This window comes from Giraffa tippelskirchi, chromosome 1, assembly GCF_054371585.1.
Source record: "Giraffa tippelskirchi isolate mGirTip1 chromosome 1, T2T-mGirTip1v1.2.pri, whole genome shotgun sequence".
NCBI classification, from domain to species: Eukaryota; Metazoa; Chordata; class Mammalia; order Artiodactyla; family Giraffidae; genus Giraffa; species Giraffa tippelskirchi.
The window spans coordinates 90,462,055-90,485,748 of record NC_137275.1 but is presented as its reverse complement, the minus strand read 5'-3'; the positions used below and the strand labels follow the sequence as shown (position 1 = coordinate 90,485,748).

At 38.3% G+C, this 23,694-nt stretch overlaps 1 protein-coding gene across 11 annotated transcripts in view; it reads right to left on the bottom strand.

The window, feature by feature from the left end:
* Positions 1-23,694, bottom strand: part of GSTCD (glutathione S-transferase C-terminal domain containing) — a 142,865-nt gene that overhangs the window by 4,867 nt on the left and 114,304 nt on the right. For 3 of the 11 annotated variants that reach the window (XM_081484190.1, XM_081484168.1, XM_081484179.1), the window contains exons 9-11: positions 6,713-6,846; positions 5,171-5,201; positions 657-726 (exon numbers count right to left, since the gene is read on the bottom strand). In XM_081484190.1, coding sequence (XP_081340316.1) covers positions 657-726; positions 5,171-5,201; positions 6,713-6,846 — 235 coding nt within the window. Of the gene's footprint in view, positions 1-656; positions 753-5,170; positions 5,202-6,676; positions 6,847-23,694 lie in introns of all 11 variants that reach the window. The other 8 variants (XR_014051788.1, XR_014051784.1, XR_014051790.1 and 5 more) reach the window with 4 other exon arrangements.

Here is a 23,694-nt window from a genome sequence, read left to right as displayed (position 1 = left end):
GTGAATAACAGCACATATTCCACATGTATTTTTATAAGAATTTACTGAGATAGTGGGTACATTCAGAGCTAAAATGTGCAATAGCTGTTAGCTGCTATTATCTTTCTAAACGTGATTTCTTTTTCTAAAGCAAAGTCTTGGATAAATTCATTACTTAAACTTGAAATACTATTTTTCTTCCAAGTTAGGTAATGTTTAATACTACAAATGTCAAATAAATTGGTCTATGATTAATATTATATGAGTATATTTTTTCTGTGAAAGAAAACATTATCATCCTTGTTTATACATTTTGTAATATATCAATTTTGGTATGCATAGTTGATTTTTCCATCTTTAGTATTTTCTTTTATGGCTTTTGAGAGATTCTTCAGTTTGTTTGTAACAGTAAGAAAAATATTTAACATAAATCTACTCAATGTATGAACACTGAAAATGTATTTGGAAGTATTAATGTTAACAAAAAGTGGGATTAAATATTGTTATAGTTAGAGCTCTTTTCAAGATGAATTTTTTTTCTGGGAAAACCAACTTTAGTGTCTCACTGATAAATGGACCATATAGTGGTTTCCCACTTTTCCGTATGGAGTTGGTCCATTCATTCCTAGGCATCATGGACATAATCTAAGCAACAGCTGCTCTGTGGAAATGCATACCTATGAGTCTTCGTTGGGGTGGAAGCTGGACAGCTGTCTGGTCTGCAAATCTGCACAGAATCATGTGTTCCTGAAAGAAAAAGCAATAGAATGTAGCTTTTTAAAAATCTTCTTCTTTAAAGTTAAAAAAAAAAATTCACTTATTTTTCTGGAACTCTACATTGCTTACTTAAATAAAGTGCTGCACAGATAGCACTTTCGAAAGCAGCACATTTTCAGAAAATGGTACTCAGTAACTTTCCTCCCTTCAAGTAGAGTGCTCTTCAGATGTAGTTCTTAGGAACAGATGCATGGAAGGTCCTCGGGGCTCTTTAACCGGCTGCTTTTAGCCAAAATATGGTTACAATTTGTGGTTATAATGTGTTAAACTCAAAGACTTAAACGTCACTTATATTTCCCTTTTAATAAAATTTGAGCCTCAGGAACATGGCTCCAAGAAGACATTCTAAGTGGCTTTTCCTCCACTACAAGAAGGAAAGGAAGTACTTGAGAAGATCATGGCTGTGGCCTCTGTAGTTCTCCCACATCCCCAGCACAGTGCCATACCCTTCCCTTCAGTTGGTCCCTTCAGAGGAAAGGAGGCTGGCTCACTCCTTCCTCTCACTCACTTCAGAAGGCTGCAAGAAGTGCATCTATTTAGAGGCACACAGATGTGCTTAGCACTTCCCAGGTGGCACTAGTGGTAAAGAACCCGCCTGCCAACACAGAAGACATGAGATGTTGGTTTGATCCCTGGAGGAGGATAGATCCCCTGGAGGAAGGTATGGTGACCCACTCAGGCACGCAGATGCACTTTACATCAGACTGTGAAGGGGACTGGAAAGAACAGAAGGGACATTATTGCTTCTGCTTCACCATTTTAGGAAAGATTACCTTACTGAAGAAGAACAAGGCTTTAAAGGGACAGAGAGGGGAAGGGTCTGCCCTGCACTCTTAAATCTGCAACTACACAAAGGTGAGTGATTAGTTAGAGCTAAGATAACTGCAGTGCTCCCATGACAAGTGTTCATTCAGAGCAGCTGTGGTTTCCAAGTGTGTAAATGATCTTACCTGACAGCTTAGCAAACTCGCTAATCTCAGATCTATTATTTGTCTCCTTGACATCCAATTTGAGGACTCAATTTTTTCTAAAGGGTTATTCCGATTACCTTATTAAATAAGTTTTTGTGAGATGCTGTTTCTTTTTGAAGGGTTACTTTTGTCTCAACTTTTATACATTAAAAAAAACCACTTTAATGCTCAGTATAAAATTTAGTGGTAATGGGTAGAATACTAATAAAATGATTCAAATGAATAACTTTTATTAAGGTCCTGCAAACTGGCATAAACAAAGGGGAAGAAGAAGAGTCTATAACTGTATAATTGGAAGAAAAGGCAAGGTAAAGCCTGCCCTTCATCCACATGTTTATAAATTAAGATTCACTTTGCTGCTGCTGCTGCTAAGTTGCTTTAGTCATGTCCGACTCTGTGCGACCCCATAGACGGCAGCCCACCAGGCTCCCCAGTCCCTGGGATTCTCCAGGCAAGAATACTGGAGTGGGTTGCCATTTCCTTCTCCAATGCAGGAAAGTGAAAAGTGAGAGTGAAGTCGCTCAGTCGTGTCCAACTCTTCGCGACCCCATGGACTGCAGCCTACCAGGCTCTTCCGTCCATGGGATTTTCCAGGCAAGAGTACTGGAGTGGGGTGCCATTGCCTTCTCCTAAGATTTACTTTCAAGTAAAGACAATGTTGTGACAATCAGAACCTCAGATGAGGTTCATTTCGCTTGTCCTAATAAGTCTCATTATATTTTATTGGAATTGTATGTGTTTTTCCTAGAAGTTAAATTCTGAAAGGGGAAGGCACATAGGAGGTACTCAGTAAGGGTTTGCTGGCTAAATTGAACTGTGGAGAAAAATATTTCCAAAGTGACTCTCAAGATAATAGGGCACTAAGTCCATTCGCTTTTGCCTGCCAGTCCACCCACCATGGTTAAGAAATACTGAGATATCATCTTGCAACAGCATGCAAGAGGTTAAGACTTCATAGTGCATTCACACTTAAAAAATACTCAAAAGGCGGTTGGGGTGGCCAAGCAGATTCGGGGTGTGGGAGGAACAGGAAATAAACAGAACTGGGGTACCAGGGAGTTTTATGTTCTTTGGAAGTGCCTGGGTGCCCCATGTCTTCTGACTCTAGAAATTTTAGATTTCTTCTCCCAGACAGTGAGGCTGTGGCACCCGACTTTTCACTGCCCTAGGTTTTTTACCTAGTATCCTAGAGGAGGGATTCAAGCAAGGGTCTGGTGTTTGTTCTTTGTTTATTTTTCAGTTCATTTTTTATTTTACGGCCTTTGGCGAAAAAGATGAGGTGTTTTAAATATTATGAAAATAAAGTCCCTGAGGTCCTAATGTTTCCCAAAAAACCTATAGTTCCCTAGAATATGAAGATTTTAAGTCCAGTAAGCAAAGATGAAATAATTGTGGTTCTGGATGAATGCATGAACACTCAAGTTCTGTACTTGGATGGGTGGGGGTGGGAGAGGTGGGGAAGGGGGACAGGTGAGGGTAGGACGTGGGGCAGGAGGCAGAGCTAGAGATGGGTGTTTAAGAGTTATAAAGTAGAGGTGAGGGAGATATAGAGGCCAAGGTAGAAGAAATGAGCATTTTTAGGTTACTTTATCTCAAAGTTTCTCTGTTGGAAGGGGAAGAAGGTAAAATTCCTAGAAAGCAGGGGCTGGTATATAAAATGAGACTGAGATTGCATATTTTTAGTGAGTCTGTGCAAGAAGTGCAATCAACCAAACTAAGAATACAGTCTAATTTATTAGCTTTTAATGGGATTATTTGTATATTTCTCTCAAATATCATCATTTCTTAGATTGTATTATATCACATCATTGATCAATTAATTAGTTCATAGTGATGGTCAGAAAGCTGCAAACTGTTTTGCTCAGACTGGTGACTCAAAACTATGCAATGTTCTGACTACTATTGGAAGACAGTTCTCTGTGGGTCTCTTGTGTTTCTTTACATCTTATGAGAAGAGGCACTGTCTTTGTTCCAGACCAGGGACTGGCAAACTATGTCTGGCCCACTGGCCAAATTCAGTCTATGAACTGTTTTTGTATGGCTTGCAAATTAAGAAGGGTTTTCACACTTTCAAAGAGTTGTATACCAGTAACAATAAGGACAAGGACAGTGTAGAGTATGTGGGAGATCTGCAAGTGCCCAGCAAAACCTAAAGTATTTACTACCTTTTACAGAAAAAATTCGCCTCTGTTTCAGATAATCCTTTCAAAGTGAACAGTCTTGGAAACTATATAGACTTGGAAACTCCCCTTCTCTCCCTCAGCAGAAAAGGGAAGGCATGCTTACTGAAAGATTACATCTTAAAACATCTGGGTTTCCTAGCTCAGGTTTCCTTCCCTGTAATGCCATTCACTGTATATGTAGGTGTCACCTGGCCCTTTCTATGCTGCCCTGTGGGAACTGGGGCTCAGGGAGTCACTGTGAAACTGATGCTAGTCCAGCTACTCCTACTGCTGTGAGCAATATTGCCCTTTGCCTCTGACTCAGGGGTTTCCTATCCTCTGCTAGCATCCATGAAAACTGTGCCAGGCCAACTTGTTAGCTTGTGAGTAGGGTCAACTCTCAGACTTTTTGCAAATCTTGTCAGCTACTTGAAGATTAATCTTGACTGGCCAAAAAGAAATATTAATCTGTGTTAGATGCTCATTAGTGATTCAAGTATACTAGATTGTATACTCTATTAGAAATTTGAGAGGGAAAATATAAAGAAGGAATAAAAAGTATATGAGCAAAACATCTAGATCTTTCAAGTTACCTTGTATGATAGTGTACGACCCAGCAATCCCACTGCTGGGCATACACACCAAGGAAACCAGAATTGAAAGAGACTCGTGTACCCCAATGTTCATAACAGCACTGTTTACAATAGTCAGGACATGGAAGCAACCTAGATGTCCATTGGCAGATGAATGGATAAGAATGCTGTGGTACATATACACAATGGAATATTACTCAGCTATTAAAAAGAATGCATTTGAATCAGTTCTAATGAGGTGGTTGAAACTGGAGCCTATGATACAGAGTGAAGTAAGTCAGAAAGAAAAACACCAATATAGTATATTAATGCATATATATGGAATTTAGAAAGATGGTAACGATGACCCTATATGCAAGACAGCAAAAGAGACACAGATGTAATGAACAGACTTTTGGACTCTGTGGGAGAAGGCAAGGGTGGGATGATTTGAGTGAATAGCATTGAAACATGTATATTATCATATGTGAAATAGATCGCCAGTCCAGGTTCGATGCATGAGACAGGGTGCTCAGGGCTGGTGCACTGGGATGATCCTGAGGGATGGGATGGGGAGGGAGGTGGGAGGGGGGTTCAGGATGGGGAACACATGTACACGCATGGCTGATTCATGTCAGTGTATGGCAAAACCACCACAATATCGTAAAGTAAATAGCCTCCAATTCAAATAAATTTTTAAAAAAGTTACCTTGTATGATAATGTTTTCTTGAATTGTTCACTGAAATAGAAAAGAAAAATGAATTACTTAAATACTGAAGATTAAAGAGTGGAAGTAGTCTTGGACAAATTAAACTATAAACAAAAATATGTATTTTATCTGAACGGTATAATGCTATCCTGAACTAAAAACAATGCCAGTTTGCAGTATCTTCATAAAATGACAAAAGCACACTCTCTGTATGTGATTCATTTTAAAGAATTTTTTTCAAAGATTGTTTACAGTATTAGAGAAGCACAATCATTTTCTTCTCTTCCTTGCATGGGTGCACACAGATTCAGGCATGTTAAACATGTAGGTTTGATTGTTATTCTGAAGCACAGGGGCTGTCCCGAGTTGTCTGGTACCTGGCCCTAGGGTGATCAGGGCAAGGGGACAGGGGGCCTGGGAGTGGTCCCCTAATGACAAAGGGGGCAAGTGTCAGTAAGTCCATAGAGAAGTTGAAAAGTTGACAGACACTAAATTGAGGCTTTAAAATCAGTTAAGTGAGATTGTAGACTGAACAACTCAAATTAACATATTCAATCTATCTTATATTTAACAGGCTTAATATGATGAGCTGAATTCTCAATAACCATAGATCAAGTGAAATGTCATAAATACCAAGAATGGCCCTCCACTAGGGTGAGTTAAGGGCTTTCCAAGTGGCTCAGTGATAAACCCGCCTACCAATGCAGGAGACATGGGTTTGATGCCTGGGTGGGGAAAATTCCCTAGAGGAGGAAATGGCAACCCGCTCCAGTAATCTTGCCTGGAAAATTCCATGGACAGTGGAGCCTCACGGGCTAAGGGGTCACAAAGAGTTGGATGTAACTGAGCACGCGTGCAGGTTGAATTAAAGTGATAACAATGAAAATGTCTCCCTTTTCTGTGTGAGGTGAGGACAGTAAATATGGCCATTGAGCTTGCAGGTTAATCACCACCACCACCCTTGGGAAGAATGTAAACTATTGCTGTAGTTAGCAACAGCTCATGTTTATTGAGTACTTACTCTGTGCCACTTCTAAGTGATTTACGTGTATATCATTCAATTCTCATAAAAACTCTGAGGTAGATGTTATTATAATCTCCCTTTTGTAGATGAGAAAATGTAGGCAAAAAGAGTTTAAGTAGATTGCCTGAGGTGAAACAATTTACAAAAGAATGAGGAGCCAGTATCAACATCCAGGCAGAAAACTTCCAGGTCCTAAGCACTTGACCACTGCCCTCTATTGCCTCTCATAGGTGATGATTTCCTCTGAGAAGTACACAGAGAAGTGCTGACTTCCAGTCAGCTAACTCCTCGACAGATCTGTTCTAAATTTCAGCAAGAGCTGGATTCAGGACTAGATATGGAGGGGCAGACATGGAGGAGATCCTCTCTTCCTTATGCAGCTTATAAACAATGCTTGCCATTGTGGGAAAAGGAAATGAGCTTGAGCCTGAAATCTCATTGCAACTTTATACCAAAAGAGCTTTGTGTATGGATTTAACACCCATATTGATACCTGTGGCAGAACACAAGATTTCACCTTTTTGGAAAATTAAACTTGGAGGTGTTCTGAATGAAACCGTAACAGCAAGGGCACGTGACAAAGGAAGCCCGTGTTTTGAGGCAGTGCTCAATCACCATGTCTGTTGCCACTCCACATGCATGCAACGCCACCTGGAAAACAAGACCAGACCTCAGCACTAAGTTCTTTTTTAACTAACAGTGCTACTTTGTGCCATTAGAAAAAAAACAAAACAAAATAAAACTGTAAGGATTGTTCCTTAAGAGGTTTCCAGTTACCAGAAAGTTATTTCATAGTAGCTTAAACAGTTCTCATTTGGACATGCCAAAGGACTAATTAGGTATTTATATTAATTAAGAAAATTAAGCAAGAGGTTGAAAGATTACAAATGGAACATTTATAATGGAGCATAAGATTCATTCAATGGAAAAGCTGACGTCATGTTAAACATGGAAGATTCAATATGTATGCAAGTCTAAACTAATGCTCTTACTGATTGACACTTTAGTTCAGTTGTGGCATCCTGGCAAGAACTCTACTTGGAAATCAGAATTTCTAGTTCAGAACTCTAATTGGCTGGGTGATCCTGGGCTCCTTGAAATTTAACATCTTTGGGCTTCAGTTTCCTCCACCATAAACTACGGGTTAATAATACTGATACATCACAATGCTGTTGCAACACTAAACAGAAGTGTATTTGAAAACACTTTTTCAAATGCCACCTGAATATATTCTCATCACTGTTGTATATAACCGATCAAATCATATTTATGTAGCTCATTTTTATATTCATAGAATTACAATTCTTAACACTGAATGATGAATTGTGTGAAATATTCTTAAAGGGTTTATTTAACAAGGAAAAACATTGTGGACTGAAGTCATGATTAGTGCATCAATAATTCATGAAAAGAAAAATAAAATGATTTTAAAATGTTTTTAGAATAAATGCCTTAAACATATCTATACTGTACCATTATCTAAAGTAGACCATTTTGAAAATTATTAGGCTAAATAAGGAAAATTAGGACTCCAAAAGGAAATCAGATGTAGGGATACTGAAAGATGAAGCATTTTGTCAGAAAAATACTCATATCTCATTCTGAACAGAGGCAAATTGTACTGGATTATAATTGTCCTTTCTAGACACAAATCTTTCAACTTCAGGGTAGGGAGGGGCTGAAGGGCTTTTTGGGCGAAGACAAGGAGGTTTTCTGGAAATTTCTGGATGTTGTTAAGTAGTGTAAGTCAGATTCCCCTTTTGAAATGGCAGACCAAAGACAAAGCTGTATTGAGAAGAGGAAAGCAGTCTCTCTGCTCTCAGCCCTGCTCCTGAATTCTCCCCTCCCTGCAGGCTTCCATCAACTCCATAGAGGTCAACTATCTCTGTGGTTGCTGTCAACCACCTTTCCCGCTTCACTCTGCGAGTATCGCCCAGGTAGACTGCCGTCTAGTGAAGGGAGCAACAACTAATGGATAAGAAAGAACCTGGGTTTTTTCATCTGCCCACATTTAAAAAAAATCAGCTTCTCAGGGTGAAATTCAGGCTAGTTCTTATTCTCATTGAGTGGCTGGAGAAAACCTCATAGTAAAAATTATAGATGCACTTTCCCCTGGAGGGAGAGAGAAGAGAACCAACACTCACCCCGTGCCCTTTATGTATTGGCAACTATGCTGGGTGATGGCACGCACATCCTTCTATGCTCACAACAGCCCTGAAAGATTTTATTATCTCCGTCCGAGAAGTGAGGAAACTCAAGCTTGGGGAAATTAAGTATATGCTCTCGACAAAGCAGCTCCTGAGGGGCAGGATCCCAACCCCCAGCCTGACCCATGTAGTTCAAGGGTCAACTGTACTATGCTTATTCCTGTATTGGCTGGGGGAGGAGAATGTATATAGAGTGGATACCCTGGACAAAGGAATGATTCATGTCCTGGGCTGGTTGGAGGGCAGTGTATAATTTCAAATATAGGAATTGGGATTGGTTTTTTTTTTGGAATTTTGCACTTAATATTTCAGACCATAACTGACCACAGGTAACTGAAACCAAGGAAAGCAAAATTACAAAGACAGGGGTGGGGGGAATATTGTACACTCCTCATTTTCTTTATCTCATTGGTTCTACTATCTTCTGGAATTACAACACCATAGGGAACTAGCATGTATTCAGTGTCTGCAAGATGTAAAAATCTCTACATAGATATTTTTTCTTGTTTTAATCACTTAATTCTTTTCTTTTTTAAATTAATACTTTAAATAGCTCTTATATGTCTCTTGCAATATCATGACAAGGTCACCTAGAGAGCAAGCATTCCAGATGAACTCTGAATCCAGGTCTGACTCCGAAGCTCACAGGCTTTCCACTACATCATGCTATGCCTTCCCTGACCAACATATTTGGAGCTGGAAGGAACCTTAGAGACCATCTGTTTCAATGAAGAATTTCTGGATATCACTCAGGTTCACCACTGATTTAAGAGAAGAAGGAATGGAATATGTGCTAGTTACACATAAAGGAGTGACAAAGGAAGGAAGGAACAAAGAGAAGTACATCTAATTTTTTTTTCTTAAGCCATTCCTATTTACAGAAACGGGTATGAAATCTAATTTCTAATTACATTTTAAACATCTGACCAGAGAGTTGTAATATAATATATAAAGGATAGATTTATTAATATATACACTGGATAGATCTGACAACTGTAGAAAGAGCATAAAACATAAACTATGAGTATCTAATAAAGGTTAATGTGCTGGGGGAAAACACCATACTTAATCAACAATTAATGGAGAACATAGCAAACAAGTGTTTCACTGACACCCAAAATTTGGTTTTGTGGTTCTCTGTAAATACACTGAATTCTAACAAAAGATAAAATTGAATTGTAAAAGTATCTATTGGCCAAGGTAATGCACATTCCAAAGTATATGTAAATATTATTGATCCAAATAAATGCTCAAGAATTCAGGGACTATAAATTCAGGGCTTTTCCCTTACTTTTCCTTTCTTCAATTAATCTATTTAATACATGTCCTAAAAATTCTAAGTATAACACATCCAATGATGTAAGCCAGTGAAATATAACTGAACAGCCAAGAAACTTCAAACCATGTATCTTTGCTATATGTGGTAGTAAATAAATGAAATTAATCATCACTCACTCTCAGAATGTCTTTCAACTGGCAGCTTCTAAAAAACAAGGCAAGATTCTAGACAAAACTGACAGATTCTTCTCTAAGAAAATATATGTTGATAAAGACACATATATTCTAAAAGAATATATGTTTGTAAAGATAGTAAGCCTATGCCTTATTCATACCCCCAAAACTAAGCTTGTGCTAGATTTATGATTTAACTAGGCATCCTATCCTTGGGGTCATTTTTCTTTGCTTTGGGTTTTTTTTTTAAAGATTAATTTAACATTTAATAGTCCTTTCTTAGTCCAAACCACAGATATAGATGTTGTATTCCCCATTTTACAAAAAGACCAAGTGGCTAGCCCAAGGTCACAATGACAAAGACAAGATTTAATCTCAGTCTCTCTGACACCATTATTCTAATTCTCTGTGTTCCTGTTTACTCCTTTCTTTAGATGTGAGGATCGAACAGGAAGTCACTCCAATCCCAGCTCTCACATTAACTTGCTACGTTCCTCTTCCCCAAGTGCAGCCTCCACTTTTATATCTACAAAATGAGAAAGCTAAACTGAACCATCTCTAAATTTGCCTCAACCCAATCATGCTCTAACACTGCTTCTCAAAGAGGGATTCTTAACCAGATATTTTAGACAGAAGCAAGCTTGGTCTCAATTGATCTCCTGTTCTCCCTCTTCAAAAACTTTCATGCAATTATATTATAGGTAATTGGCTTTAAAATTCAAATAATGCTAAAAAGGAGGGAATGACAAAAACAGTCCCTTGTTCTGTACACTTCACTCCAAGAGAAAATCTGGTGAACAAAGATAATGCTTTTCAACTCATTGGTTTTCTTTCTTTTTCTTTTTTTTTTTACATTTTTATTTTATTTATTTAAGGCCTATTTTGCAAGACGAATACAAATTTATAACATATTTTTCTGATGAATAAAAACTTTCATTGTTATGTAAATGATCCTCTTTCCCTCTTATAACTCATTGGTTTTCTTTCCTGAAATCCATCTCTGTTTTTCTATACAATAAATGTACACTGCTTCTTTCAGATCAAAACTATAGTGAAGTATCACCTTACTCCAGTCAGAATAGCCATCGTCAAAAAGTCTACAAATAATAAATGCTGGAGAGGGTGTGGATAAAAAAAGAACCCCCCTACACTGTTAGTAGGAAAATAAATTGGTGCAGACACTATGGAGAACAGTATGGAGGTTCCTTATAAAACTTCAAATAGAGTTACCATATGATCCAGCACTCCCACTCCTGGGCATGTATCCACAGAAAACCATAATTTGAAAAGATACATGCAGCTCAACGTTCACTGCAGCACTATTTATAATAGCCAAGGCATGGAAGCAACTTAAGTGTCCATCAATAGATAAATGGACAACAAAGATGTGAGATGGGGACTTCCCTGGTGGTTCAGTGGCTAAGACCCCAAGTTCCCAATGTAGAGGGCTAGATTCAATCCCTGGTCAGGGAACTAGATCCCACATGCTACAACTAAGTTCACATGCTGCAAATGAAAGGTCCCAGATGCTGCAACGAAGATCAAAGTTTTCAAGTGCTGAAACTAAACGAAGACCCAGCACAGCCAAAAAAATAAACACATTAAGAAAAAAAAGAGCTGTCTGCCCTTACAGTTCAGCAGAGGTTCTGACACCTGAGGGCAATTCTGAAAAACAAAAAAGAAGATGTAACATATATATATATATAATATATATATACACACATATTATACATATAATATATATAACATATACATATAATATATAACATAGATATGTTATAATGTCTATATTATATATTAATATTATATATATATTATATGCTATATGTGTAATTAATGTTATATTAATATTATATGTTATAATATTATATATTAATTATACATTATATATTAATGTGTGTATATACATACATATATATATATATATATATATATATATATATAAAACATATAGGCTTTCCTGGTGGTTCAGCTGGTAAAGAATCCACCTACAATGTGGGAGACCTTTGTTTGACCCCTGGGTTGGGAAGATCCCCTGCAGAAGGGAAAGGCTACCCACTCCAGTATTCTGGCTTGGAGAATTCCATGGACTGTATAATCCAAGGGGTTGCAAAGAGTTGGACATGACTGAGCAACTTTCACACACACATATAACATATACATATAATATATAATTATATATGTTATATATATATGAGCCCTGATGTACTGCAGTCCACGGGGTTGCAAAGAGTTGGACATGACTTAGCGACTGAACAACAACATTATATATAATATATACAATGGAATATATACATTACTTAGCCTTTAAAAATGAAATAGTATTTGCAGCAACATGGGTGGACCTACAGATTATCATACAAAGTGAGGCAAGTCAGGCAGAGAAAGACAAATACATGATATTGCTTATATGTGGAATCTAAAAAAATATATAAATGAATTTATTTACAAAACAGAAATACCCACAAACACAGAAAACAAACTTACAGTTATGAAAGGGAAAAGGAGGGATAAATTAGAAGACTGAGATTAACAGATACACACTATGCTATGCTATGCTAAGTCGCTTCAGTCGTATCCGACTCTGTGCGACCCCACAGACAGCAGTTCACCAGGCTCCGAAGTCCCTAGGATTCTCCATGCAAGAATACTGGAGTGGGTTGCCATTTCTTACTATATATAAAATAGATAACCAACAAAGACCTACTGTATAGCACAGGGATCTTTACCCAACATTTTGTAATAATCTATAAGGGAAAAGAATCTGAAAAAGAATATATATATATAGGCCTGGCGTGCTGCAATTCATGGGGTCACAAAGAGTCGGACATGACTGAGTGACTGAACTGAACTGAACTGAACATAAATATATGCATATCTGAATCCTTGTGCTGTATGCCTGAAACTAACATGACATTGTAAATCAACTATACTGCAATTAAAAAATGTATACTGCTCTTTCGATTTGTAAATATTCAGTTCAGTTCAGTTCAGTCGCTCAGTCGTGTCCGACTCTGCGACCCCATGAATTGCAGCACGCCAGGCCTCTCTGTCCATCACCAACTCCCGGAGTCTACCCAAACCCATGTTCATCGAGTCAGTGATGCCATCCAACCATCTCATCCTCTGTCGTCCCCTTCTCCTCCGGCCCCCAATCCTACCCAGCATTAGGGTCTTTTCCAATGAGTCAACTCTTCCCATGAGGTGGCCAAAGTATTGGAGCTTCAGCTTCAACATCAGACCTTCCAATGAACACCCAGGATTGATCTCTTTTAGGATGGATTGATTGGATCTCCTTGCAGTCCAAGGGACTCTCAAGAGTCTTCTCCAACACCACAGTTCAAAAGCATCAATTCTGCGGCACTCAGCTTTCTTCACCGTCCAACTCTCACATCCACACATGACCACTGGAAAAACCATAGCCTTGACTAGACGGACTTTTGTTGGCAAAGTAATATCTCTGCTTTTAAACATGCTATCTAGGTTGGCCATAACCTTCCTTCCAAGGAGTAAGCGTCTTTTAATTTCATGGCTGCAGTCACCATCAGCAGTGATTCTGGAGCCCAAAAAAGTAAAGTCTGACACTGTTTCCACTGTTTCCCCATCTATTTGCCATGAAGTGATGGGACCAGATGCCATGATCTTAGTTTTCTGAACGTTGAGCTTTAAGCCAACTTTTTTTCACTCTCCTCCTTCACCTTCATCAAGAGGCTCTTTAGTTCTTCTTCACTTTCTGCCATAAGGGTGGTGTCATCTGCATATCTGAGGTTATTGATATTTCTCCCAGCAATCTTGATTCCAGCTTGTGTTTCTTCCAGCCCAGCGTTTCTCATGATGTACTCTGCATATAAGTTAAATAAGCACGGCGACAATATACAGCCTTGACGTACTCCTTTTCCTATTTGGAACCAGTCTGTTGTTCCATGTCCAGTTCTAACTGTTGCTTCCTGACCTGCATACAGGTTTCTCAAGAGACAGGTCAGATGGTCTGGTATTCCCATCTCTTTCAGAATTTTCCACAGTTTATTGTGATCCACACAGTCAAAGGCTTTGGCATAGTCAATAAAGCAGAAATAGATGTTTTTCTGGAACTCTCTTGCTTTTTTGATGATCCAGCGGATATTGGCAATTTGATCTCTGGTTCCTCTGCCTTTTCTAAAACCACCTTGAACATCTGGAAGTTCACGGTTCACGTATTGCTGAAGCCTGGCTTGGAGAATTTCGAGCATTACTTTACTAGCATGTGAGATGAGTGCAATTGTGCGGTAGTTTGAGCATTCTTTGGCATTGCCTTTCTTTGTAAATATTAGACATTATCTATTGATTTTCTGTTATGGGAGATAAAGTGGGGCTTTTTTTGCATAATTTATATGCCCTTTCCCTTTGCTCATCCTCTTAATATTACCTCCAAATTTTAGTTAAGTGTTCATGCAGTTTTTTATTATTATTTCTTTGTATATAATTGTATGTATAGTTCACTGCTGAGCTAACTGTGCTGTAAATTTTTTTTTTCTTAACATCCAAGACTTTCCCTGCACAAAAGCTCTGTAAAATGTCCTATGGTACAATTTTCAACTCTGTGAAAATTGTCAAGTAATTGGCCAGTTCCATTTTTCTTTCCTGAAGACATCTTTCATGGGCCTTCTGACCTTTTACTAACACCTGGATTCACAGCTTTCTAGGCCTAACACCTAGCTTTGTCTGGTCCTGTGACTCTCCTTTGCCATCAGACTAAGAAGTCCCTTCACCCACTCTTATATTAGATACCACTTATTCCTTTTTATTCCATCTTTCATCTAGCCAAAGATGGAGAAACTATACAGTCAGCAAAAACAAGACCGGGAGCTGACTGTGGCTCAGATCATAAATTCCTTATTGCCAAATTCAGACTTAAAGAAAGTAAGGAAAACCACTAGACCATTCAATTGAGTTCGGTTCAGTCACTCAGTCGTGTCCGACTCTTTGCTACCCCCATGGACTGAAGCACGCCAGGCCTCCCTGTCCATCAATAACTCCCGGAGTTTATTCAAACTCATGTCCATTGAGTGGCCTAGTGGTTTTCCCTACTTTCTTCAATTTAAGTCTGAATTTGGCAATAAGCAGTTCATGGTCTGAGCCACAGTCAGCTCCCAGTCTTGCTTTTGCTGACTGTATAGAGCTTCTCCATTTTGGCTGCAAAGAATATAATCAATCTGATTTCGGTGTTGACCATCTGGTGATGTCCATGTGTAGAGTCTTCTCTTGTGTTGTTGGAAGAGGTGTTTGCTATGACCAGTGTGTTCTCTTGGCAAAACTCTGTTAACCTTTGCCCTGCTTCATTCTGTACTCCAATGTGAAATTTGCCTGTTACGCCAGCTATTTCTTGATTCCTACTTTTGCATTTCAGTCCCCTATAATGAAAAGGACATCGTTTTTGGGTGTTAGTTCTAGACCATTCAGGTACGACCTAAATCAAACCCCTTATAATTATACAGTGGAAGTGACAAATAGATTCAAGGGATTAGATCTGATAGAATGCCTGAAGAACTATGGACTGAGGTTCATGACAATGTATAGGAGGCAGTGATCAAGGCCATCCCCAAGTAAAAGAAATGCAAAATGGCAAAATGGTTGCCTTGGGAGGCCTTACAAATAGCTGAGAAAAGAAGAGAGGTGAAAAGCAAAGGAGAAAAGGAAAGATATACCCATTTGAATGTAGAGCTCCAAAAATAGCAAGGAGAGATAAGAAAGCTTTCCTCAGTGGTCAATGCGAAGAAATAGAGGAAAACAATAGAATGGGAAAGACTAGAGATCCCTTCAAGAAAATTAGAGATATCAAGTGAACATTTCATGCAAAGACGGGCACAATAAAGGACAGATATGGTATGGACCTAACAGAGGAAGAAGGTATTAAGAAGAGGTGGCAAGAATACACAGAACTATACAAAAAAGATCTTCATGACCCAGAGAATCATGATGGTGTGATCACTCACCTAGAGCCAGACATCCTGGAATCAAGTGGGCGTTAGGAAGCATCACTAGGAACAAAGCTAGTGGAGGTGATGGAATTCCAGTTGAGCTATTTCAAATCCTCAAAGATGATGCTGTGAAAGTGCTGCACTCAATATGCCAGCAAATTTGGAAAACTCAGAAGTGGCCACAGGACTGGAAAAGGTCAGGTTTCATTCCAATCCCAAAGAAAGGCAATGCCAAAGAATGCTCAAACTACTGCACAATTGCACTCATCTCACATGCTAGCAAAGTGATGCTCAAAATTCTCCAAGCCAGGCTTCAACAACACATGAACCGTGAACTTCCAGATGTTCAAGTTGCATTTAGAAAAGGAAGAAGAACCAGAGATCAAACTGCCAACATCCTCTGGATCATCGAAAAAGCAAGAGAGTTCCAGAAAAACATCTATTTCTGCTTTATTGACTATGCCAAAGCCTTTGTGTGGATTACAACAGCCGTGGAAAAGTCTTAAAGAGATGGGAATACCAGACCACCTGACCTGCCTCCTGAGAAATCTGTATGCAGGTCAAGAAGCAACAGTTAGAACCAGACATGGAACAACAGACTGGTTCCAAACAGGAAAAGGAGTACGTCAAGGCTGTATATTGTCATCCTGCTTATTTAACTTATACGCAGAGTACATCATGAGAAATACCAGACTGGATGAAGCACAAGCTAGAATCAAGATTGCTGGGAGAAATATCAATAACCTCAGATAGGCAGATGACACCACACTCATGGCAGAAAGCAAAGAAGAACTAAAAAGCCTCTTGATGAAAGTGAAAGAGGAGAGTGAAAAAGTTGGCTTAAAACTCAACATTCAGAAAACTAAGATCATGGCATCTGGTCCTATCACTTCATGGCAAGTAGATGGGGAAATAATGACAGACTTTATTTTTTGGGCTCCAAAATCACTGCAGATGATGACGACTGCAGCCATGAAATTAAAAGACACTTACTCCTTGGAAGGAAAGTTATGACCAACCTAGACAGCATATTAAAAAGCAGAGACATTACTTTGTTGACAAAGGTCCATCTAGTCAAAGCTATGGTTTTTCCAGTAGTTATGTATGGATGTGAGAGTTGGACCATAAAGAAAGTTGAGCGCTGAAGAACTGATGCTTTTGAACTCTGGTGTTGGAGAAGACTATTGAGAGTCTTTTGGATAGCAAGGAAATCCAACCAGTCCATCCTAAAGGAAATCAGTTCTGAATATTCATTGCAAGGACTGATGCCGAAGCTGAAACTCCAATACTTTGGCCACATGATGTGGAGAACTGACTCACTGGAAAAGACCCTGACACTGGGAAAGATTGAAGGCGGGAGGAGAAGGGGACGACAGAGGATAAGATGGTTGGATGGCATCACTGACTCAATGGACATGAGTTTGAGTAAACTCTGGGAGTTGGTAATGGACAGGGAGGCCCTGATGTGCTGCAGTCCATGGTGTCGCAAAGAGTCAGACACGACAGAGTGACTGAACTGAATCCTTTTTATTATTTACTCTTATTTTGGTGATACACATCTTCTACATAGTTTCCTGATGTACATTTTCTTGAGACCTTGACATTTTCTTTATTACTTGCATACATGATTGACTGATTGGTCAGGCATAACACTGTAGGTTGGAAAGTGTCTTTTACAATTTTGAAGGCATTGCTTCACTCTCTTCTAGCTTCCCATGTGGCTATTAAGAAGTGTGATGGCATTATGATTTCAAATTTTCTGTATGTGACCTATTTGTTTTTTCTCTTTGGAAACTGTCAGGAACTTCTTTTTATCACAACACTCCCCCACCCCCTACCCCAGCCCCCCACCCTCCCCGCCCCACAATTCCCCACAACAATGTGCCTTGCTTTAGGTCATTTTTTTTTTAAGTGGGGTTTTTCAGACAAGAGAAACATACTTTTGTTTACTTACACATTTTCTTATATTAATTCTTTGATATTTTTCTCTCCTTCATTTTATCTGTTTTTTCTTTCTGGTTCTCCTATTATTGACGTATTGGATTCATGGACTAAACCTTTATTGGAAAAAGAAAAATGCTTCTTTCAGTCCCTATCTCTGTCATTTTTTTTTTGTCCTGTTTTTTCACATGATGTCCTATACTTCACGTTTTAGATTTTCCACTTGCTTTTTATTTTGGCTAACATGTGTTTTCTTTCTTGTTCTCTGATGGTTCACTTCTTTTTCATTTTATCTCTGTTTCATTCATGCAATATCTTCTCTGAGCTCTCCTTGAATAAAAAGGAGACGCTTTGTCATGTTTTTTGCTTTAATCTCCTTTATTTTGGAAGTTTTCCACATTTGATATTCCTTAGCTGTCAGTTCATACAAGAGTGAATCACTAAAAAGTTGATGGAAGTCTGAGTGAAAGGCTTGAAGGTGAGCTTCCTTAGTGACTGCGTAAATAGGTGGCCAGCTGTTTTTTTGTTTTTTTTTTTAATTATAGCTCTAGTATTTTCTCTGGGGATGGTTCTGATTCTGTGGAGGAGGCTCTTTTAACCTCTTTGATTGAGGAGATGATTCTAGCTTCTGAAGGAATCCTGGAATTAAGGGCACTTAGTTCTTATTTTCAGAGTCACATCATTCTTGCTCTCCTCTCCCTATACTTGGAGAGTCTCTGTTACACCATTCTCATAGAATAAGCTTCTGGTCTCTCACAGGAGTTGGGGGAAATAGTTACTTGTCTACACAAGATGGTGGCAGGACTCTGGGTCTCTGAATACAATGTTTAATTAAACATGATTCAGCCCCCTCTTATCCTCTTCCTATGAGGTTTCTGGCATCCTAAATTCCTGAAATTTTCTGGGATTGTGGGAGAGCAATCCTGATAGCCCTCTTGACACTCCCTCTCCCCATGCATTAAGTTTGATCGTCCTCTTCTCTACTCAGTAATTTTTTCTTCAATCTGCTTTCTATCTTCAACTATTGTAGTTCAAGTTATAGAATCTTGAACACTGTCTCATCAGAGATGGAGTATGATTTTTCTGGCTCTTGTTTTCTTTATTTAGGGGTCTGATCTTTCTTGGGGAGAAGGGGGTTGCAATACCTCTATCTGCCACCCTCACCTGGAGAGTCTTTCACTGCCTTAATGATTTTTTTAAAAAATTGCATTTACAGAATATATAATTTCTCAAGTACCTTTTCCTTTAAAACAAGGAGTATATAAATCATTCATCTGACGTGTTACTGAATCACATTCTACAAATGCATATTCTAATTGTACACTAACATATAGAAATGAGCTTGTAATTAAGCACTCAGCACTGATGAATGATAAACAATCATATTAAAATTGTTATGGGTGAAACAGAAAAAAGTAAATACAGATAATTCAAAAATAAAGTGTTTATAGAGACTGTTATATATGTTGATAAGTAGAAAATATTTACCAATATTGTTAGGAATCCATACCTTATCACCTGTTTTAGATGATCCTATGTTATGATTGAAATTATCTAACTAAAACATTTTGGTGGGCAGGTTGTTCAACACTGACACAATTTTTGTTTCATACGCAAGGTGTGTTTTCCATAGTCGTGGCCCTTTCAGTAATAGTGTTTGGTAACAAGGTTTTTGTTATATTGTTTGAGAGACTAGGTATTAATACACATTATGAATTAAGTCTTAAAAAGTAAAATCTTATGAAGTAAGTTTTCATAATAATGATTATCTTACACTAGACAAGAAGGCAATAATAGACTTCTTTAAAAAATAGCTTTAAAGGGCTTCCCTGGTGGTCCAGTGGTCAAGAATTTGCCTTGCAATGTAGGGGACACTGGTTCTATACTTGATTTGGGAAGATCCCATGTGCCTCAGAGCAGCTAAGCCCATGCATCACAACTACTGAGACTGTGCTTTAGAGCCCGCAAGTCACAGGTACTGAGCCGACTACTACAACTACGGAAGCCTGCACGCCTAGAACCTGTGCTCTGCAACAAGAGAAGCCACTGCAAGGAGAAGCCCTCCTATGCAACTAAGAGTAGCTCACTGCAACTAGAATAAGCCTGTGTGCAGCAACAAAGATCCACTACAGCCAAGAAATAAGATAAAAAACATAAATCTTTAATTTTAAAAAATAGCCTTGAAAGGTCCACTTAAATAATCTTGTCTAGGTTGCCCTTTTTAGGGTATGGTAATTGATATATATTGTTTTAGTTTGGGATGCTCTTTAAAAACTATCATAAACTTGGTGGTTCAAACAGCAAATATTTATTTTTTTCTCAGTTTTGGAGTCTGAGAAGTCCAAGATCAGAATGCTGGCAGGTCTGATAGTGAGGACCCTCTTCCTGCTTTGCAGATGGCTGTCTTCTCACTGTATCTCTATATGGTGGAGAGCTAAGAAGGGGCGCAAGTGTGTTTCTCTTCTTACAAGGGCATTAATTCCACTCAGGAGAGCACCACTCTTATGACCCAATTACCTCCCAAACATCTCACCTCCTAATACCATCACATTGCTGCTGCTGCTGCTAAGTCGCTTCAGTTGTGTCCGACTCTGTGCGACCCCACAGATGGCAGCCCACCAGGCTCCGTCATCCTTGGGATTCTCCAGGCAAGAACACTGGAGTGGGTTGCCATTTCCTTCTCCAGTGCATGAAAGGGAAAAGTGAAAGTGAAGTCGCTCAGTCGTGTCCAACTCTTAGCGACCCCATGGACTGTAGCTTAGCAGGCTCCTCCGTCCATGGGATTTTCCAGGCAAGAGTACTGGAGTGGGGTGCCATTGCCTTCTCCGACCATCACATTAGGGGTTAAGGAATTCAACACATGAATTTTTTGATGGTGGAGGTGAGGCACAAACATTCCCTCCTAACACATAATCATTTCAGGGTCATACAGCTGCATATATCCAAACTGGAAGAAAAAAACCTTCTCAGATGTTTCTTAATTTTGAAAAGACTTTTGTATTTTCTTCAGGACATTAATAGCCATTATAATCAAAATCAGAATAAGGCAATCGAAGGGTGTTTCTATAATAATCCATTACTTGTTTTAAATAAATTACATATACATATCTGGAGAGGAGAATGGCTACCCAGTCCAGTATTCTTGCCTGGAGAATTTCATGGACAGAGGAGCCTGGCGGGCCACAGTCCATGGGGTTGCAAAGAGTCAGATACGATTGAGTGAATTATATATATATATCTGATAGGTTCAGAATTCTTAGATATCTTACAGTGCTCCTTAGCTCTATTATTCTTTCTTGGCTAAATAAGCTAGGTATCTATCTATAAAATATTAAGCACATATATTTATTTCTTCTAATTTTACTGTTTACATTATTATGAATATAAAAATGATAATGCTAAATGTGGAATATTTTGAAAATACTGAATAAAAAATATTATTACATAGTATATAGAGATAGCCACCTTAAAAAAATAAATATTAACTTACTTTCCTCCCATCCTTTTTAATGCAGTTTTCACATGGTTGAGATCACACTGCACAGAGTAAAAGCCCAATTTTTTGAGTACTTCCTAAATGCAAGGCAACCTGCTAAGTGCTTCATGAACATTGTATATACATCCCATGAGCCAAATATTTTATTCTCATTTCATAAGTGAAAAAATTAAGGACTGAGGGTGAGTTTAAATAAGTTGCCCAAGGCAATACAACTAGTAAGTGGCCAAACTGAGACTTTAGCACAAGTTAAATTCAATCTTAAAATGCATTCTCTTAACCAATATATTTCCCCAGAGTAGGAAATGGCAACCCACTCCAGTATTCTTGCCTGGAAAATTCATGGACAGAGAAGCCTGGTGGGCTACAGTCCATGGGGCTGCAAAGAGCTGGGTACGACTGAGTGACTGAGTATGCAGGCACAGAACAATTATGTTAATAAAATTTTCTCTGTTTACCATTATAACTAACATTTCCTGTCATTAACAAATCATTACAAACATCATGTAAATGAAAAATTTCAAAGCTCCTATATGATTTGGGCTCCTCACAGAAGTCTTACAGTCATGAGTAATCCTTTTAAAGTCCCTGCAAATATTAAGAACAAGAACAGAATATCATTGTTGTTCAAGTTGAAATGCATTTGGTTACTAGAGACTTTGAATGTTTCTAATAAGCTTATTAGATATTTGTATTTCTAAGGAAATGTATTTCTCAAATAAACACAAGGGAAATCAGAAACTACAAGTGCTCTTTGGAATATGTGGTGGTACCTTACTGATTCTGGTTACAAGGGGGAAGCACAGCCCTTGGCGTGATGGAAGACCTTGTTGAAAGACCTAAAAATATTTAGATTTGTTTTCTTCCATTATTTCAAGTCACACTAGTTTTATAAAGTTAGTAAATCTATCCATTTTTGCCTGATACTGGTCATTGTATTAATGGAGATAAGACAAATAATAAGTATTTCAGTTCTTACATATAATTGATTTGTCTGAAGTTTCTAAAGATAGTTGGTTTGAGGACTTTAAAAATCTCCCTTTAAAATCTTGTTTACAGCATTGATTTTTTTTTTTAATTAGTTTATTTTCTATTTTTTAACTTTACAATACTGTATTTGTTTTGCCATACATTGACATGAATCCAATAACAAAAGAAAAGGTATTTACTAAGCAAAGATAAACACTAACTAAACCCTTATTTTGGAAAAGGAAATGGCAACCCACTCCAGTATTCTTGCCTAGAGGATCCTGTGGACGGAGGAGCCTGGTGGGCTGCTGTCCATAGGGTCGCACAGAGTCGGACACAACTGAAGCAACTTAGCATGCATGCATGCATTGGGGAAGGAAATGACAACCCACTCCAGTATTCTTGCCTGAAGAATCCCAGGGACAGAGAAGCCTGGTGGGCTGCTGTCTATGGGGTTGTGCAGAGTTGGACACGACTGAAACGACTTAGCAGCAGCAGCAGCAAACCCTTATTTGAAATACCACAAAACCGAATTAATAGAGCTTTACTACATTCCCAATACCTGGTTATTCTGATTTCTTCTCTAGCTACAGTGTTTTCACTAGAGTCTATTTCACATAGAAGAGCCACTGATGTATTCGGTTTGATTTATCTACTGACAATACTTCAATTATCCTCCTAGGCAAATTATATTCTTAAATCTAATTTTGGTTTAATCCTCCAAATAATTTTAATTCATTTTTCTTATATCTTGACAAAGGTAATTATGAAAGAAAAAAAGAACCATTATGGGTATATTATTATGAGACATAGAGAAAAATGTCACTTCCCAAAAGACATATACTTTGCTAGTTGGTGTTAGTGAATTACATGACCTTGAAAAGTATAAGAACATGCCAGAATGATTTATCATCTACAAGCCATGGAAGGGTAAAGAGATACATGGTTGATCGGCTGGGAATTTTGTGATTTGAGAGGTGAGTAAATGCTACTTTATACACTCTTCCTGGTGTACTGGTAACATGGGCATTGGTTTAATGGCCTGTTTTAGGGAGAAGCTCTATCCTCTACCTCAACATTTATGTAAAATTTAAGTGGTACATATATATATATATTTAATTTGAACTTGCTGTATCAGATGTTTATATTTTCCTAAATATCCTTCCTAACAGGTTTCTTAGAAGTTTACTTCTCTTTCCATAAACTTTGCTTGAGATAACCAATCTATATCATGTCCACAAAGGAAACACGTTGCATTCTTTTCAGGCTGTATAACAATAAGTCTCACAATTTTACAGAAGTTGATATTTAAGAAATGAATTTCACTGACTGAACAAAAATCATAAGTACTACGAAATGTCTGGACTTCTAAGATTGGACAAGAATTTCAACTAGACAAGCACACTGTATATGCTATGTGAACATATACAGTTGGGAATGCAAATTGCACAACCTTCCTGTCAAGTCATTAGGCAAA